Genomic DNA, 19,874 nt, shown 5'->3' on the forward strand with positions numbered 1-19,874 from the left:
ATAGCCCAAGGCCTAGTCAGAGATAAAACTTCCTGTCTCTTCCTGGGTTTCCTCCAAGTCGTCAAGCCCTGGGTTTAGTATGGAGATAAGGTGAGGTTTTTCCCTTAAAGATTTGTTTTTATTTGGTCAGTTTGGGGCAAAGGGACACACAAATACAAGCTATAAATCCATCTGTCTCTGAGCTGCGTTTCTGCCGACAGCTGTGATAGGTGGCAGCCCGCCCCAGAGTTGGATTTTCTCAGACCCCCATTTCCCTGAGTTGTCATTCATTTATATGGAGTGATCTCTTGTTTTGCAAGATTTGTACACCTTAAATCAAATGTTTGCAAAGTCGGCGTAAAAGCCAGAGGACGGGGGCAGGGTGCTTGCTGGTTTTGCCCTGTTGGGAGGGACGCGAAGCAGGGGCCGGGCTGGTGGGTGGTCACCAGCAGTAAGTTCCTGGGTTTGGAGAAAGGAGGCAGCCTGGTCTAGGAATTCAGTTTAGACCTGGATTATCCGGCTCCCACCATCCGTAGGGCTCCCTGCGGAACACAGCCGTGGATTAGATGCGGCCCTACCCGGCCTGATGCGTCAGGACGCTTTCTGCTGGACAGTAGCCAAGGGGGGCAGAGCTTATCCGGTTTGGATGGGGAGGCTTCTCCAGGGTGGTCAGCTTGTGAGCTGAGACCTACGGGAATGGTCGACCAAGGAGGGGGACAAAGGCCGGCTCAGAAACCACATGAACAGGAGTGAAAATGGGACTGGGGTTGGGAAGGGCATCCTTCTGTTTCATTGGTCGGATCTGGGGAAGCGGGGACAGGTGACACAGCCCTGGTGGGCCGTGGTGGGTGGTTGGGTTTTATTCTGAGGCCACTGAGGGAGGCCAGTGTCCCTCCTCCTCTCCCTCAGCCGCGCCGGCCACTTAGTGCCTCCGGAGAGGCAGGACCCTCTCCCTTTCTTCACTGACGTCCCCCCTCCCCTCCCCAGCACTCACCCACCAGCGCGCCTCTCAGGCCCAGGTCTGGTTTCTGTGGAGGCCTTTCCTGACCTCCCGCCCCGAGTTTAAATGCCCTGCGCCACCTCAGTACTCTCTCCTTTCTCTCTGCAGAACTCAGCACAGTTTGCACCTATATACCAGCTCCTTCTTTATCCGTTTCCCCCACTGGATGGTCACTTCCAAGAGAGCAGAAACCCATGTAGAGCATACATGCTGTGCTCTCATGCACACGCATCCAGGGCGTGGCCTGTCTCGTGTGAGTCCAATTGTTTATCGAATTCAGCAATACTTTTTTTCCCCAAAGAATATTCCTCATTCAATGTCTTACCCTACATATTTTTCAATAAATTAAAGACTAATTTTAGTAAAAGTAATAATATCTTTCTAAAATATAATATATTCACATATACGTAGGGCACTGACATAATCACAAATTTAAACATTTCTCAATAAAATCTATACATGAACCATAGTATAGCCGCCTCTGGGATACTATGAACCATGTTAAAATGCAACCAGAATTTTCCACTGCTCTTAAAATATTTATTTTTAAATAGCTTAGAATTAGAAAAATTTTAAATTTTTAAATTGAAATATAGTTGATGTACGATATTCTGTAAGTTACAGGTGTACAATGTGGTCAGTCACAATTTTTAAAGGTTATACTCCATTTACAGTTATTATAAAATACTGGCTATATTCCCCTTGTTGTACAATATATCCTTGTAGCTTATTTTATACCTAAAGTTTATACCTCTTAATCCCCTACCGCTATATTGCCCCTCCCCACTTCCCTCTCCCCACTGGTAACCACTAGTTTGTTCCCTATATCTGTGAGTCAGCTTCTTTTTTATGTTTGCTAGTTTGTTGTATTTCTTAGATCCCACATGTAAGTGATATCGTACAGTATTTGTCTTTCTCTGCCTGACTTCTTCACTTAGCATAATGCCCTCCAAGTCTATCCATGTTGCTGCAAATGACAAAATTTCATTCTTTTTTATGAGTGAGTAGTATTCCATTGTATATATGTACCACGTCTTTTTTATACATTCATCTGTTGACGGACACTTGGGTTGCTTCTGCGCCTTGGCAATTGTAAATAATGCTGCTAAGAAACGTTGGGCTGCATGTATCTCTTTGAATTAGCATTTTGGGTGTTCTTTTTTTTGGATATATACCCAGCAGTGGAATTGTTGGGTCATATGGCAGTTCTATTTTTAGTGTTTTGAGAAACCTCCGTACTGTTCTCCACAGTGGCTGCACCAATTTACATTCCCACCAACAGTGCAAGAGCGTTTCCTTTTCTCCACGCTCTCTCCCAACATTTGTTATTTGTGTTCTTCTTGATGACAGTCATTCTGACAGGTGTGAGGTCATATCTCCTTGTGGCTCTGATTTGCATTTCCCTGATGATTAACGATGTTAAGCATCTTCTCGTGTGCCTGTTGGCCACCTTCATTTCCTCTCTGGAAAATGTCTATTCCGTTCATCTGCCCATTTTTTTAATTGGGTCGTTTGTTTTTTGATATTGAGTTGTATGAGCTGTTTATATATGTTGGATATATATAAATAACCCCTTATTGGTCACATCATTTGCAAATATTTTCTCACATTCAGTAGGTTGTCTTTTCATTTTGTCGATGGTTTCTTTTCCTTTGCTGTGCAAAAGCTTTTAAGTTTAATTAGGTCCCATTTGTTTATTTTTGCTTTTATTTCCTTTGCTTTAGGAGACAGATCCAAAAAAATATTGCTACAATTTATGTCAGAGTGTTCTGCCTATGTTTTCCTCTAGGAGTTTTATGGAGTTTTCCAGTCTTACATTTAGGTGTTTAATCCATTTTGAGTTTATTTTTGTATATGATGTTAGAGAATGTTCTAATTTCATTCTTTACAAGTGGCTGTCCAACTTTCCCAGCACCGCTTACTGAAGAGACTATCTTTTTCTCCATTGTATATTCTTGCTTCCTTTGCTGTAGATTAATTGACCATAGGTGCGTGGGTTTATTTTTGGGCTTTCTATCCTGTTCCATAGACCTATGTGTCTGTTTTTGTGCCAGCACCATGCTGTTGGGTGAACTTCTAATAGTGGTAGAAGTCAGAGAAAGTGAAACTTCTAGCTGCTGCCTGTATAGAAATCACTTTTTACAAATTCATGAACTAGCTCGGGGAAATGAAAATTTAACACCGGTTAACACTGGTGCTGTCCATTCCATAACGAGTCTCCAGTTTTCAAATAACGACATACATTTAGCACCGAAACCCTACTAAGCGAAGTGTCAGTTGTCTTCACTGCAGAACATGGGCATCTCAGCCGGCCTCCGGGTCATTGTGAAGATCAGGAGCTGCCCCGGGCGTGGACGCAGACCCCGGTGCCCAGCCCCCGGCCCTGCTCACGGCTCGTGGCCCAGGGCCGGGTGGTAACTGGTGTTCTCTTTCCCCTGCAGCCCAGTGACTTCTCCGTGTCTCTCAAAGCATCAGGGAAGAACAAGCATTTCAAGGTGCAGCTGGTGGACAACGTCTACTGCATCGGGCAGCGGCGCTTCCACACCATGGATGAGCTGGTGGCGCACTACAAGAAAGCCCCCATCTTCACCAGCGAGCGCGGGGAGAAGCTCTACCTCGTCCGGGCGCTGCAGTGAGCCCAGGGGACGCGCCCCGGAAAGGCGCCCCGGCCCGGGCTCTCCTGCAGGCCCGCTCCCGGTGGTCGTCCCGTCCTTGCTCTCTCCAGCTGGTTTCCCTTTCTGTCCGGGTCGGGTCGTTTGCCATCCGCCCTCCTTTGCCGTCCCAGGCCCTCCTGGACGGTTTTAGTGACGGGGAGGTGGAAGGGGGCGAGTCGGCTCACTTTATTCCTCTCTGTGGGAGCCAGCCTTAGTCTGTTCAAGTCGCTCGTGCCAGCAAACCCCCCCTTTAAAGACATCGGGCGCGGTTTGGACGCACCGGAGCTGCCCTTACTTCCGTGAGCCACAGCGCACGTGACAGCGGGGCCAGGCCCTGGGTGGCACCTGCCCAGGGACCACCTGTCCTGGTCCCGGCATCCCTGGATCTGTGTCATTTGCGTTCACACAGCTCCCAGACTCTCCGGGGGTGACCCCGGGCACTCGTAGCAATACTGGAACCACCGGGTGAGATGGGAGGGGAGAAGCTGTCCAGTGCCTTTGGGGCTGCACTTGCAATAAAGAAAAGAAGTCCTGGAAAGTCAGTCCGGAGACTCGGAAGGACAGAGGTTTCGGAAATGTTCCCCCAAGATGTGCCATCTGCATAGTGCTTTTTCCTGTTGCCCTTCGGCTCGTTTCAATTTCACAATGATATATTTAATTCTCAAAGTAATATGTATCTATAGCCATTGGTTGACACTAATACAGATGATTAAGGAAAACAGCTGATCTTTGGGAAAGGGGAGCGACCAACACTTCACACACACACACACTATATATATATATATATATATATATATATATATATATATATATATATATATATATATATAAATTTGCTTTACAGGGAAATTTTTCAGGGTTTACAAAAGGATATGTGATTGGTAGTAGGAGACACAGAATGTTTATGAAGAAATTGCATTTTCTTTTTTCTTTACATTTGAACTCCTTTATAGTTTAAATATACACTCTTGAGATGGCACATTCCTACAGCTGAGGAAGGGGTCTTGAGACCTCCTAAACTTGCATACTCAGTTTTTTGGATATTGTAATAAAAAAGTATTATGACACGACTCTGTGTGTGTTCGTCTGTGGCAAAGCTCGGACTCAGCGATGGGGCAGGAGCCCCTGCAGCCTTTCCTGAAATGCTCAGTGCCCGAAGGAGAGCATTTCTAGAGAGGTGTTCTAACAAATTTATTACTTGTGTGTTTTCTTTTTCTACCGCTGCATTTTTGTATCTTGAAATAATAAATTTTAATTAGAGCGACTCCAAGAGAAACCAGAATCTCAAGCTTGGTCTTACCTTTACTCTTTGGAAATTATCTGTTAAAAATATTTCACCAAACTGTTGTCAGCTAGCCCTCCCTCCTCCAGCTTTCCTCTCCCCCCTCCAGCTTTCCTCTCCCCCCTCCAGCTTTCCTCTCCCCTGTCCCACCTGCCTTCCGTCCCACCTGCCTTCCGTCCCGCCTGCCTTCCATGCACTCGGGAAAGCCTTTGTCGAGCCCCCAAGGGCACTGGGCACCGGGAATACAGAGCCACAGGGCACGGCCTTGGTGTCCCCATGGCTGATCACAGCTGACGTGTGCTCAGCACTCCCTCTGGGCCGGACATGGCATCCTCGTCCCAGCTCCTTGAGGCGGTCCTGGGATCGTCCCCATCACACAGATGGAGAAGGTGAGGCACAGGTGATCGCACGGGGCATGGCTGGTGCCTCGTGGGGCAGGTGACAAGCCCAGGACTCTGGCTTCGGGGCCACGCCCTCCCAACAGCGGCCGGGGAGGCTTCCAGGAGAAGTAAGGTATGTGGTGAGAGTTTGCACTGAATCTACCATTCCTGTTCTCTGTGAGTTCATTGTATCTTTAGTTGTTGCCTTTGAAATTAGACGTCTGGTGTCTGGGACCTGAGGTTGGGGGCACCTAGTTACATAAGAATAGAGCTCCAGGTGAGTGAGGCAGACCATCACCTTAGCCAAAACAGGCGGGTTCTGGATGTTGTCATGCAAATCCCGCTTCCTCCCGACTCTCTGATCTGCCTGCTGTGTGTACCACGTTGACATCATGCGGGAATCCTTCTACACCGTGAGTGCGTGGACAGCAGAAACACTGATTTACACAGCAGTTCAGGAAGAAACAAAGGACACACTACAGACACACGTTTTGGCTTCAGGAACTTCTTTAAGGCTTATAGTTGTCATTGACAATTATTTTTAGTCTCAAACGACCGTGTGGGAGTCTCCAGCTGCGTGGGCTCGATCAGGATTCGTATCTGTGAGGTTCTGCACTCCGGGACGTCCTAGCACCAGGTGGGCCAGCGGAGGCTGAACTGGTCGTCCCAGTATGAGCCTGTCGATAGAGTGGGTGCGGCGGAGAGGGTGTCAGGCGGGGTACCCGTGTGGTTTGGAGTGTGGACCACCGACGCTCTGTCCAGGTGGCACTTGTGCCGTCACCTTCCTGCCTGGCCAGAGATTTCCTGGACAAATCTGGTTTTGCTGTTCCCTTGCTTCTTTGCACAGACAGCAGAGGACAATAAGGTCGTCTCTGCTCATTTGTTTGCATTAAATGTGTCTTCATTTTCCATTCACAGCCTGTGCATTACAGTCTGGAACTACCAGGATCTTCACAAGTGGCTTTTGCCAAATGCCATTAAATCCTGTTTCTAGCAGCTAAAACTCCATCTTCTCTTCCAAAGTGCCTCACAAATTAAAGTCTTAAACTGTAAATTAGAATCTTTGTATCTCCTGAAACTCTGACATTTCCAAACAAAGCATTTTTGGTGCCTTACAGTTTTGTCTTTGGTTTCTATGTACTTACTGGTTTATAATCTACTTTTTCTCACCATTTCTACCGCCCAGCACCAGAATGCCAGCATAATTTCTCAAGACCAAAGTTCAGAACTGAGAGGATAAAAAAGCTTGAAAGTATTCTTTTAAAATGCTACTTTTCAATAAACACAGGTCTAGTTTTGGCCATTTGCTCGCTAGAATCCAGCATTATTCATCTGTGAGCGTATGATTCATGTAATTAACATCATTTCCGCTCTAACACCTGGCCCGGGTGCCCTCTGCTGTCCCCAGAAACAGCCTCCCCTGTCCAGACGTGGCCGCTCCGGTGGGAGTGCTGTGTCATCCTTCTTGGCCCCGTGACTTCAAGCAAATTATCCAGCCTTTCTGAGTGTTTGCGCACAAGTCATTAGGGCTGCTTCCGCCTCTGTGTTGAGGGTCGTGCGGGGTCGGCTGGGGTGGCGCCCTGGACAGGATCGTATGATGTGGCCACGACCACAGGGGACGCCAGCCAGGCCTCCGTGTGTCGCGTGACCCGCGTGACACTGCCCTCGCTCCCCGTGGGCTTCCTCAGGGGCCCCACCCAGAGCTCTGGCCCCAGGAGGCCCTCAGGGAGCGTGGTCCTCACCCTGCGGTCTTAGAGCCAACCCGCCCCCTCTCTTAGAGCTCAGCCTCGTCCAGCGTTTGAAGAGGTGCTGCTCCAGCCAACTCCTCCTCCTGGAGCTGCAGCCCCGACGCCACACTTGACCGCATCCTCACTTGGGTAGCTGACAAGCCCGCATCCCTGGAAGTCACCTCTCTTGAGGGGGACACCCCTTGGTTTTCTCCATGTTACTGGGAGGAAGCCACCACCTTTCTCAGCCCCAGCTGGCAGCACCGTAGCCGTCGAGCATTGGGCAAAAGCTGAGCAAGCCAACAACCAAGGGTCCTGAAGACCTTTGCCCTGTCTCAGCTGCCGTCGCTGGGACAAAATACCGTAACCGAGTGGCGTAGAAACAGCAGATTTACTCCTCACGGTTCTGGAGGCTGGAGGTCTGAGGTGGCTGTGTCACCATGGCGGGGCTCTGGCGAGGGCCTCCCAGTTTGCAGACCTCCGACTTGGACCCTCCAATGGCGGAGAGAGAGCCAGCGGCCCTCCGGCTGCTCTGATGAGGGTGCTAGCCCCCTTCAGGAGCGCTCCACCCTCACGACCTCATCGCCGCCCGAAGGCCCCACCTCCTGACACCTCACGGGCCCGCGGGTTGCCTCTTCCGAGCACTTCCCTGGAGGTACCGCGTACCTAGTTAATATGCACACGTTACTGGTAGGTTCCGAGGGTCGACAAATGTGTTTATGGTTCTCTGGCTGCCCTTGCTATGTGGATGATGCTGACGACTTGAAAGGATTGTAAAAGAAAGTTTTGGTTTTTTAAGGCTCTACCTCTTTCATGGTAGAAAATGCAGTTTTCTATTGCATTACAAATATTACAAAAAAATTATCGCAATACAAATATTTTTTAACTTAGAGGCAATGGAAAAAGTTGGACATACTAAAAATATATACTTGTTCCGAGGAAGGTGACCAGGAAAATTAAAAGTGTAATTCTTCGATCAAGACACTGCCGTATTAGGGAAATGATGATAGTCTCATAAGTTCTTAAGTAGGATATCATCTGATGACAGGTTTGATAACAATCTTTTCCATGTACAGTAAACTACCCTAAAGGAAGAAACTGGAGAAGTGGGATCGCTCCACCACCAGATTCTGTTGGGGGGCCGGATGCAAACATGCAGCCCGGAGCACCCTCTTCTCAGCAGGTGGTACCCCACTGCCGGATACAGCAATTCAGACCTGGAGGGTAACAGCTCCATCCGCGAGAAAACGCTCCTCCACGAGCTCCTCAACTGCGCTGATACCCACTGGAGGGCAGGGGCTCCCGGGACCGCCTGTGGGTAGTGGGGCCGGCACGGCAGGTACTATTCTGTCTCCCACTCTGTGTGCACACCTCCTGCAGCCTCACAGCCTGCCCTTTCTGTGCCTTGTCTGAAGAGAAACATCCGGTTGTCAATGACTAGAATGGGCTTTTTTAAAACACAAAAAACCAAACCACTCCTTATTTGCCTGCACCTCCACTTGGATTTCTCCTAGCACAGCTCCCAGCCTCACAAGCTAACTGGGAAGACGCATGATGTTTCATCCTGGTGGGGAGGTCCTGTTGCTTGACTGGAAGTCACTACTGAAGATGGATGAGCCTGACGGCTGGTATAAAAACCCACGGCATGGACATATATACACTACCAAATGTGAAATAGAGAGCTAGTGGGAAGCAGCTGCATAGCACAGGGAGATCAGCTCAGTGCTTTGTGACCACCTAGAAGGGTGGGATAGGGAGGGTGGGAGGGAGACGCAAGAGGGAGGGGATATGGGGATATATGTACATGTATAGCTGATTCACTTTGTTATACAGCAGAAACTAACACACCATTACAAAGCAATTATACTCCAATAAAGATGTTTAAAAAAACCCAAAAAACTCACGGTGACAGTGTCTTAAAATGCATGGCCTCCTCCCCAGGGGACGGGCATTTGGCCAGCTCCTAAGCTCGGTTCAGGGACCAGGTTCTGCAGCCAAAGTCAGGAACCAAAGGACCAGAGCCGTGTACTCAAGCTCCCGCTGATGGGTGAGCCCATGGAAGAATAGGTCATGGCCTGGGGAAACCCCAAGGCCAAGGAGGCGGTGGTCCTCCCTTCCTGGTTGTTGAACTGCAACTTTGGCGTCCACCTTGGATCTAAGCCTGAGCCTGACCTGGGTCACTCCAGCAGCATGACCTCCGCCAAGTCCTGAAACCCCTCTGCCTTCATGGCCTTGGAAGCACGGGTGCAGACCTACTCTCTGCTCAGCCATTTAAGGGTGATGTTATAACTGTTAGACGTTATCATACGTGTAGATAAGGTGAGCTGCTTTGCATAATAATGTAAAATGCTTAGAACCTTTGTACAGCCTGTTAAATGATCTTAATGAAAAGGGAAACATAGATTAATATGCTGAATTATTATCTAAATGAAGCCATTGGTAATCCGAGTTTCCAGACCACATCTGCTGGTGGGACCACGGAGCCCTGGTTCAAACGATTTCAACCTAGAACATGGGTCTAGTCACAGATGGAATTCAGACGCAGAATTCCTTTCTACAAAGACCAGAAGCTCCCTTCCAATGCCATGAATAGTAGACAATAATAATAAGGCATGACCTTGAAGTAATGAAACCAATTAACATATTTGCCCAACCAGAATGCAGATGTCCAAATAGATGTTAATTCATCACCGGTCACATTCGGTGTTGGAGGTTTAGGGGCAACATCTTTGCTGAAGTGCTTTGGCTCGTTCCTTGGAGAAAGCCCATCTCTACTGTGGTTCAGCCTTTGACTCCCCATGGTAGACCTTTAGGGTTGTTGTTTTGTATTTTGGGGGTTTTTTTAGGTGGGAATGGTGGCCTTGGTTATAAAACTATCTAGAAATAATTGTAAGGAATTGGTGACATTTTATTTTCTTCACACTTTCTAATATTTCCCATATTTTCTACAGTGGATATGAATGATCTGACCGAAAAGTACATTTTTTACAATTCTTATGTATTTTAAATGGCAGGGACCAGAATTGGGTGAATAAAAATCAGTGTCCCATCGGTTGCACTGGTTGTAGAAAAATATTTAGGAGAGAGATTTCTGCTGCTGACTTTGCTTGGTTTCTGGTGGTATTAGAAAATAATTTTATCGTTAGTCAATGTTTTCATCAAAAATGCCTGTTAGAAACCTGTTTGTCAAATTTTAAAATGTAACAAAGTCAGTTAACAGCATGATGGATGGTGCAGAATACTGAATTCATAATCTAGGTCATGTAGAAAGATTCCTTGAGAACCTTCTCAGTGAAGCCGCCCTGGCCATGCTGATCTCCCTTATTCTGCTCTTATTTTCCCCTCCATAGTACCTACCAATTTCTGACATCCTGGATAATTCCCTGATTTACTCTGGTTATTATTTACTGTCTGTACACACACACCTCGCAGGGCTGGAATTAAGTTCCACAAGGGCGGGGATATTGTGTTGTCAACAGGTTTAGCACGTAGTAGGTACTCAGTATTTGTCGAATAGCTCTGCGTGAATCAACCTGAGAGGAAGGAACAGTGGACTCAGTCCTTTCATCCCTGAACGTGCCTTGAGGACGCCCTTGAAAAAGATGCTTGCTTGGCTGGGAACGGTTAGTGCATCCACATGTTTTCTTTTAATAGTCTAGGTGAAGTTCCATCATCTTTCTGGCTTTTGGTCAGCCCAGCTCTGTCTCCGTCTGTGTTCCCGTCCTCCCCCCACCCCACCTCATCACCTGCTCCTGCCTTTCTCGGGCAGCTCCCACGGCCACTCCAGCCCCGCACCACCTCTTCCTCCGTGAGGGGCTCATGGGCCCCCGGTTCACAGCGCCCTGTTCCCTGTCCTCCTGCGCTCTGCTGTGCTGAGTAGGAACTGCCAACCGCGCTGCCTTGCCTATTGCCTCCCCTCAACCATCCGTCCTTCCCGGACATGGGCTTCCATCTCCTCGCTTGGCTGCTAGGAAGGCCCATCTGCTCCTTCCTGCCCACAGGCACGATGACGTCCAAACTCCAGAAGCTGGCACGATCTCGCTGCCCTTGGCCCCTCAGCTTCTCAGCGTCTCCTGATCAAAACTAGGTTCTCACAATCCCACAGACAGGCTCTGCCAGGCACTCCCGCCTCCCTTCTGCGGCCGATTCTGTAATAAGCGTGACTTTGCCCATCGGGCCCGCGTGCCAGCCTCACCCCCACCTCCTCCTGGTCACACTGACCCTCTTGGGAGACCTCGGCGTGTGTCTGTGCCTGACTGCCGCTAGCGCGCCTCTCCGTGTGTCTGTGTCTCCTCTCTCCCATCAGACTGTCAGCAACTCTAGATCAGGTTGAACAGCACAAAATTGCCTTTTTTTTTTTTTTCCAGGTCAGAATGGTTGAATGTTGGCAATTTCTTAAGGTTCAACCTAAAAACTTTTCTCAAAGTTCTTAACACTGTGCTCCCGGACATTGTAGGAGCTTAGCAAATATTTGCTGGTTAACGAGAGAGAAGAAAGGAAGCTGTAAAATATGAAAATCGCATCCTTCTCTCTGGCTTAATGAAAGTTAAACCAAACCCACCTTAAACACTCGGAAGGAGGCCTGGGCATATGATCACACTTTGGCCGGAAAGTATATTCCAGGTCCCAGTGGTACTTTGATTTATATGCAAACCTTGTGGGAGGACAGACCACTGGCCCCTGGGTCTGCATCTCGGATTAAGATCACGTGTCATCTGGAAAGGAGCCCAGGGTCTCGTTCAGTAGAGCTGTTATTCCTTATCTGTCTAATCTACCACAGCATTTCTGGAAAATCCTTTAAACTAGACACCACATGTGGCCTGTGACCTATTGTGAGTTTTTTAAAAATTGTGGTAAAATACACATGACAAACTTTACCAGCTTCATCATTTTTAAGGGCGCAGTTCGGTGGCACTAAGTACATTCACGTTGCTGTGCAACCATCCCCCCCATCTGTCTCTAGAACTTCTTTATCTTCCCAACCTGCAACTCTGTCCCCGTTAAAAACACTAACTACCCAGTCCCTCCCCCCAGTCCCGGGCACCCACCATTTACTTTCTGTCTCTGTGCGTTTGACTCCTCTGGGGACCTCATATGGGTGGAATCATATAGTATTCGTCCTTTAGTGAGCTTATCATAATGTCCTAAAAATTCATCCATCTTGTAGCATGTGTCAGAATAGAAAAGATTATCTGAAAGGAAGTTACATGAGTTAAAAAAAAAAATACAGTTACCAAACCCTGGTTCTTCCTTAAATTTTAAAATCCAGCTTACAAATCTTCTTATTCTATTTACAAACCCAGCATTAGGCAATTCCTTTTAATTACTTTGATTAATGTCTGTTTTCATTTAAAAATGGAATTAAACTCCTTTAAGCATTTTAAATTCATTTATATGTCTATTAATTAAATTTCCTTTTTAAGTGCTTAAGTTATGTAATTAACAAACCTTTCCAAGTACTTAAGTAATCCTTGGAAACCTAATAAACATATAAATATGGTTAAGTCTTAAGCTCTCTTAAATACTCTAATGCTGTTTATACATTTACTAAGATTCCAACCTAAATTCAAAAGTCTAAATTCAATTATACATTTTAAATTAACAAGCCAAATTCTCTTAAATTTTATAAATACATGAACTACCAAATATACACAGTTTCTTATCTCAAAAATATTAATGCTATAATTTAATTTGATTAAACATCTATATATTTAATTCAAAAATCTTCCTAGGATTGAGAAATGTTTATCTACCAAAAAAAAAAAAAAAAAAATCATTGTCATCCCCAACAATGTGGCCTAACTTTCCTAAAAGGAATCTGGGTTTGCCTTCTCCGCTACAGGGATTTTTTATGATGGGGGAGGTCCCCGGCCCAGACATCCATCGACTAGGTTCCTCTCTTGGACTTCAGACTTTCAAGCTCCTTTGTCTGCAAACCTGCTTAAAATGCACGGTCAATCCACACCACTTTGATAAGCTTTCCCTGTCACTTTCCGACACCCAGGAGCCAGTGGTCCAAGCTCGTCAGACTGGCTCCTCTTCCTCCTGGGCCAGCCCTGCTCTCCGTGACCCTGGCTCCTTCCTGAGGACAGATTTACACAAAGACCTCTCCTAGCCAATTCCCTCTGTCCCTAGAGGTCCCTGGGCTGAGTCCCTGGGTAGCAACGGAAGCCACAGCCAAAGGCAGTGACCCGATCGTGCTATTGTGTGAGCTGGAAGTCATCAGGAGGGCAGCGGGGCCCAGGGCTGACTCACAGGCACACCTGCCCACCCCCTCCCTCAGGGCTGGGGCGGGCGGAGCTCCCCGGATGCCCTGGGCCTCACTCCACACCCCTGGCCCCTGGCCTGACCACTGGGGGCCCCTGTCCTGCCTCATCCTGGCTTTGCCTTCTCTCCGCCAGTACAGAGGTGCTGAGTACAGGCCCTGGACATGGCAGCCCCCCAGCCCACCCCAGTTCCTGAACCAGTCATGACCAGAACTGCCCGTACACGTAGGAGGCGCACCCCACCCAGAGTTAGTTAGAGGTTGGGCAGAAACTGGTCGCCTGCCGGCTCCAGGGCTCAGGATCTCAGGTATGAGCCCTGTCCCAGCTTTCCTGAAACCTTCAGGCTGCAGCCTTTCTAGCCGGGTTGAGAGGCTGGTCGGCTGGGCAGTAGCCCAAGGTACGGAGGCTGGGACAGCAAAGCTGGGCTCATACGTGGAGCCCAAGGATGCCAGTCACAGAACCAGACCTGGTGGAGAGACGGACGGGGCAATCCCTGGGGAACCAGCACTTTCAAAGGGCTTAAACCCAGAGCAAATGCACTAATACAGATGATGTCCAAGGCGGGGGCCGGTGAGGCCTGGCTGACGGGGATCTGGGAAGGAGTGATGGGCCAAGAGGGCGGCCAGAGCTGGGGGTCAGGTTCCAGAAAGACTGGAGGACATTCTTGGGGGAGCCAGGGCAGCTTTGAAATGAGCCTGCAGCTGCCCTGAGCTGTCCAGCGCATGCAGCTCTTGAGCACTTGAAATGTGGCGAGTCCAGATGTGCTGAAGCGTAAATTACATACCCAGTTGCAAAGATGCACCAAAAAATGTGAAATAACTCATTAATATGTTTTTGTAACAATAATATGTTGAAATGAAAATGTATTGGATCTATTGGGTTAAAGAAAATGCTTTCTTAAAATTCATTCCAACCTCTTTCTTTTCATTTTTTAAGCTGTGTCTATTAGAAAATTTAAAATGACATAATTGGGTCACATTATATTTTATGGGACAGAGTTCCCCTGGGCTGTTTATCCACCTGAATTCCCCGGGTCCCCCAGCTGGGCCCCTTTTTCTCCTTCCAGCCCGTACCTCTCACTGTTGAAGAATTCTGTCCTTGGAGTGCAGTGTGGCCATGAGAGGGAAAGGATGGTGCTACAGAGCAGGAACGGGGAGAAAACAAAGCAGCTCCTGGAAATTAATCATAAGATGCCCTTATTAATAGATTTATCAGAGGGGTTGAGTAGTACTTTTGAGAAAAATCTTCTAAAATAGAGAGAAGAGGTAAGAACAGTATAGGATATACAAGAACTAACAATCAACAATGAGGAATTCTCACCCCCAGAAAATGGGAGAAAATGGCCAGAAGAAAATGATCCCAAGTACAGGGAGACGGAGGAGAGGACGCAGAAGCTAAGTCCTGGTCTGTCACAGCAGGAACGTGATAGAAAGTGCCTAAAACTGAACAACTGGGAAAGGGCAGTTTTACCACATTATGCAGACATTTGGTCCAGACGTAGCTGTTAGGTGGTGGTCTCGAGAGAAGGGGGCAGGGCATCGCAAATCCGCGAGGAGGAGAGACCACCCAGCCCACCGTCGAGGACCCCTCACCCTCTTACTTACAACAGGACACATGATCCCAGCCAAAATAAAGGCATAAATGTGAAAAGCAAAGCTTTTAGAGGACGCCTTAAACAAGATTTTTGTGAATTTGAAATGGAAAAAAAATTATAAAATGTGTAAATCCTGAAGGAAATAATAGACAAATGTAACCCCATTAAAAAGAAGAATTTCCACTTCTCAAAAGAAGTATGTCAGCATTTTCTGAGCTGGATTTTATAACAGCATTTATGTAGGTTATATAGGTTATTATCTCTGCCTGAGCGAGAACTGCTCACGTATTAGTGAGTCATTCATGCATTCACTGAACAAATATTTACTGAAAGCCCACTCTGTGCCAGGTCTCGACATGCATCAGGGGGGAAAACAGTAAACATCACCTTCATGAAGCTTATATTCTGGGGGTGGGGGGGGAGGGAAGACAAACAATAAATAGTTAACATAAAAATGGGTAAATTACCTTATCTCATTAGAAAGTGCTAAGTGCTATGGAAAAAATAGAATAGGGAAAGGGGCCTGAACTTTGGCGGGGTGCTGGTTGGACATGTGATTTTAATAATGTGGTCAGGGTGGGTGTCATTGAGAAGGTGACATTTTAGCAAAGGCTTAAAGGAAGGAGCTTGCCACAGAGATATCTGGGTAACAAAGGCCTGATATCTTTGAACAGTTGTGTGAAGAGCACACATGCTGCATCTGGAGCTGAGTGATCAAGGCAGAGAGGAGGGTAGACAGGCCGGGAGAAGCTGGAGGCTATGAGTCCCACTGGGCCAGTGGATGAGCCGGGCTTCCCGTCCGAGTGAAGTGGAGGGTCTGAGCAGAGGGCAGACTTAGTCTGTCCTAGTTATTTCTTTAACAGCTTCGTTGAGTTATAACTGATATACCACAAACTGCACATATTTAAGTGCACAATTTGATCATTTTGACCTAGGTATACACTTGCAAAACCATCGCCAAACCAAGATAATGAACAGACCCGTCCTGCCCCCTTTGTACTCCTTCCCCCAACCCTCCGCCAGGTAGCCACTCACCTGCTTTCTGTCACCAATGATGAGTTGCATTTTCTAGACTCACACGGTGTGTACGCATTTCATCTGGCTTATTTGTGACTTATCCTCACTGTTTCATGTTTCCACAATCCATTCCTTTTCTTTGCAGAAGAGTGTCCCATTGTACGGATGGACCAGAATTTATCCCCCTACCTGCTAGTGGGCATTTGAGTTGCTTCCAGTTTTGACTATTACAAATAAAGCTGCTATAAACACCTGAGTCTTGGTCTGGATATGTATTCGTGCCCTCTTTTCTCTTGGGTAAGTGCCTGCAGTGGGAAAGCTGGATCACGTAGTAAGTGTAGGTTTACCTTCACAAGAATCAGCCAAACTCTTTTTCAAAGTAGTTGTGCCATTTTGCAGCCCACCACCAGGGAGAGTTTCAGTTGCTCCACACCCTCACCAGCACTTTTAGATTTTAGACAGTGCAACAGGTGTGTCGTGATGTCTCACTGTGGCTTTAATTTGCATTTCTCTAATGACACATGATGTTGGACATCTTTTCTTGTGCTTTTTTGCCATCCAGATATCTTGTTTGGTAAAATATCGGTTCAAACCTTATGCCCATTTTTAAAACTGGTTGTTTGTTTTCTTATTACTGAGTTATCAAATCTTTATTCTGATATATCTGGCAAATATTTTCTCCCGGCCTATGGCTCATCTTTTTATTCTATTAACTGTGTCATTCAAAGAGCAAAAGTTAATTTTTTTCTTTTATGGATCATTCTTTTTGGTGGTGTAACTAAGAAATCATTGCCTAACCCAAAGTCACACAGATTTTCTTTTATGCTTTCTTCCAGAAGTTTTATTGTCACACATTTAAGACTATGATCCATTTGGGGTTGATTTTTGTATAGGGTGCAAGTTATGAATCCAAACAATTTTTTACATGAATGTAAATTATGAATGTTTGAAACTATGAATATTCAATAGTTCCAGCGCCATTGGGCGAAACGATTATCCTTTCTTCACTGAATTGTCTTTGCCCCTTTGTCAAAATTAAGTTGTTTATATATGGGTGGGTCTACTTCTGAACTCTATTCTGTTTGCCAATGTCTATGCCAGTAACACACTGTCTTGATTATTGTAGCTCTACAATAATTGTTGAAATCAGGTAGCATTAATCCTCCAACTTTGTTCTAAGTTGTTCTGCCTATTCTAGGTCCTTTGCATTTCCATATAGATTTTAGAATCAGCTGGTTAATTTCTACAAAAAAAAAAGGTCTGCTTGGATTTTGATTGGGTCTGTTTTGAATCTGTGGATTAATTTGAGGAGAATTGAATCTTCCAGCCTATAAGTAAGGTCTATATCTCCATTAATTTAAATCTTCTTTAATTTCCATCAGCAAGGTTTTGCCGTTTTCAGCGCACGGATCTTTCTCATCTTTGGTCAGATTTATCCATAAGAACTTAATATAGTTGACGTGATATTAAGTAAAATTGATTTTCATTTCAATTTCCAATTGTTTGTTCCTAGGATGTAGGTAAGTACTTGATTTTTGTATTTGGATTTTGTGTGCTGCAACCTCGCTAAACTCATTGATTCTAATAGCTTTTTGTGAATTCTGTCAGGTTTTCTACGGAGACAATCATGTTGCCTGGGAACAGAGAGGAGGAGGTGTAACAGACCGTGGGGGGCTGGGGTCACCTGGCAGGCTTCCAGGAGGCGATGACGAGAGGAAGTGAAGCTGCCGCTGCAGGCCCGAGGCTCCCTCCTCAGCCCCCCTCGGTGCAGCCGAAAGCTGGCATCACTTCGGGTCCACCCCCTGATGCAAACAGGGGAGATTTCATTTGGAAGCAGTCAGGTGGCCAGAAAGGCAGAGCCCGAGACACCTGCGTCGCTGTCTGAGGAGAGCAGAGGCGGGGGGACCAGGAGCCAGCAGGTGCGGGCTGGGCGCTGGTGGTGCGGCCCCTGCCTGGTCATCATGGGTGCAGCTGGGTCTGCTGGGTGGCTCCTCCTGGGCCCTGCTCCCACTCTCCAAGCATTCTGGAAGCCACCTAGCCGCCTGGGATAAACCCCTTTCTGTTTCAACTTCCTCACGGTTCTAGGATCCGGGGCGAGCACTCGCCTGGATGTGGCAGCCCAGCAGCCCTAATAATTGGGCAAGAAGGGATGGATCGGGGCCCCTCTGGGCTGCGTGGGGGGGAATTCTATGTTGTCAGGCCTGGCAGGAATCTAGCATCCCCACTTTGCAGCAGAAAAAAGTAGATGAAAGAAGACATTTAGAATTATGGGAGCCACATCTTAAACCCCAGGACCAGCTTCTGGTACATACGGGGCACTTGTGCCCAGAATGGTGTTGCAGAGGAACCGAGTGGAATCTATTTGATCCATAATTGGAGACTCCCCTTCAAGCCCACGTGCGTTGGGCCATCCCCCGGCGTGAGAATCACCGCGAGGCCAGCAACTGGGCCCGTGAGCCACAACTACTGAGCCTGCGCATCTGGAGCCTGTGCCCCACAACAAGAGAGGCCGCGATAGTGAGAGGCCCGCGCACCGCGATGAAGAGTGGCCCTCGCTCGCCGCAACTAGAGAAAGCCCTCGCACAGAAACGAAGACCCAACACAGCCAAAAAAATATTTAAAAATAAATAAATAAATAAATAAGTCAGGAGCTCTTTAAAAAAAAAAAAAAAAGAAGGAAAAAGCTCGTGACTGTTTTCCCCTGTGTCAAACTAATGTAAAAGCAGTCTTCCCAAGGACCAAATTTATGCTGATCGATGAAGTGCTTCGCCAATTAAGGCAGTGAGAGGCTGTTTAATTCTAACAGGGCAGTGGTGTGCGTTACATCAAACATTTGTTTTACATCTGAAAACCCTAGAAATGGAAATTAATAGCTTCACGCAGGAATGGACTTACTCGTGGGAGACCAGCGATGCTGAGCACACCCGCAATGACTCATTTTCCTTCAAATTCATTTCTGTGATGGAAACACAAAAAGTGATTTCAAGAAGGAAAGATCGGTTGCACGGAAATCTGGCAAGTTTTCGCAAGAACTGAATTGCTCTTTTGTTTCCTGACCTGCGGTATGAGGTTGTCAGCTGAAACTGGGTCTCTGCTGCGTCAGCACAGCGACAGGCCTGCTGAGAGGCGGAGAAGGCCGCGCGTCCGGTAGTGGCCCTGCCCTTGGACTGGACACCGAGGAGAAGGGAACGCAGGTCCCCCAAGGCTGGGGCGCTGCCAGCTCAGCGCGATGGGAGAGATTCCATGGGGAGGGTTCTCGAGGCAGACGCGGTCCAGCACGAATCAGGACCAAACTTTCATTCAGTTGTCACCAAGATTAAAGAAACCAGGAGGAACAATGAGTTCAACCAATGAGGGCTTTTTTAAAAAAACACCAACTCAACCGATTTCGTCCATTTGCGCAGAGTCCAGAGGGAGCTTTTCTTTGTGACCCACCCTTAGCCCCAGGCCTGGCACGCGTACCTGCTCTGTTTAATAAACGATTGTTGAGTGATGTGAAACCAAGGCAGAGCTAGGAGTAAGAAAATGCCTCGGGTGGCAAGGCCAGCCTACCGGCGGCATTCTGGTTTTTGAGAAAAATGGGCTGGATGTGGGACCCTAATGATCGACGCGGATAGCAGGAGCTGTAAGCTTCTCTGTAGCTGAGTGGAGTCTTTGGGAGGATCTCAGAGGGGTAGGGGGCAAGGAGGGCGGACAGCCTGGGGTGGAATGTCATAGCAGCCACTGTTAGCAAAATGGATGGAAGAAAATGATCTTCTTGGCCCCCTTCCAGCCAGACAGCCCCAGCCTGCTGTTAGCTCCCTGCCACCAGCCACAGAGAGGCTTTATCCTCTGCCGCCCCGCACTCTGGGAGGGTTAGAGCCCCTGTATGAAATAATACGGATGATTACTGAGTAAGGTCCTTCAGCCAACACTTTGCAAATCTTAAAGCTGCCTGTTGGAAACCGAATATATTTTCCCCCCGAGTTAAATGAA

General features: G+C 47.3%; 1 protein-coding gene across 3 annotated transcripts in view; it reads left to right on the forward strand.

Annotated features, from left to right (window-relative positions):
- NCK2 (NCK adaptor protein 2) overlaps positions 1–4,722 on the forward strand; it is a 132,821-nt gene extending 128,099 nt beyond the window's left edge. For 2 of the 3 annotated variants that reach the window (XM_061211280.1, XM_061211281.1), the window contains exon 5: positions 3,421–4,721. In XM_061211280.1, coding sequence (XP_061067263.1) covers positions 3,421–3,615 — 195 coding nt within the window. In that variant the 3' untranslated portion in view covers positions 3,616–4,721. Of the gene's footprint in view, positions 1–3,420 lie in introns of all 3 variants that reach the window. The other variant, XM_061211282.1, reaches the window with a different exon arrangement.
- The last annotated feature ends 15,152 nt before the right edge of the window (positions 4,723–19,874 follow it).

This window comes from Eubalaena glacialis, chromosome 14, assembly GCF_028564815.1.
Source record: "Eubalaena glacialis isolate mEubGla1 chromosome 14, mEubGla1.1.hap2.+ XY, whole genome shotgun sequence".
Taxonomy (NCBI): Eukaryota; Metazoa; Chordata; class Mammalia; order Artiodactyla; family Balaenidae; genus Eubalaena; species Eubalaena glacialis.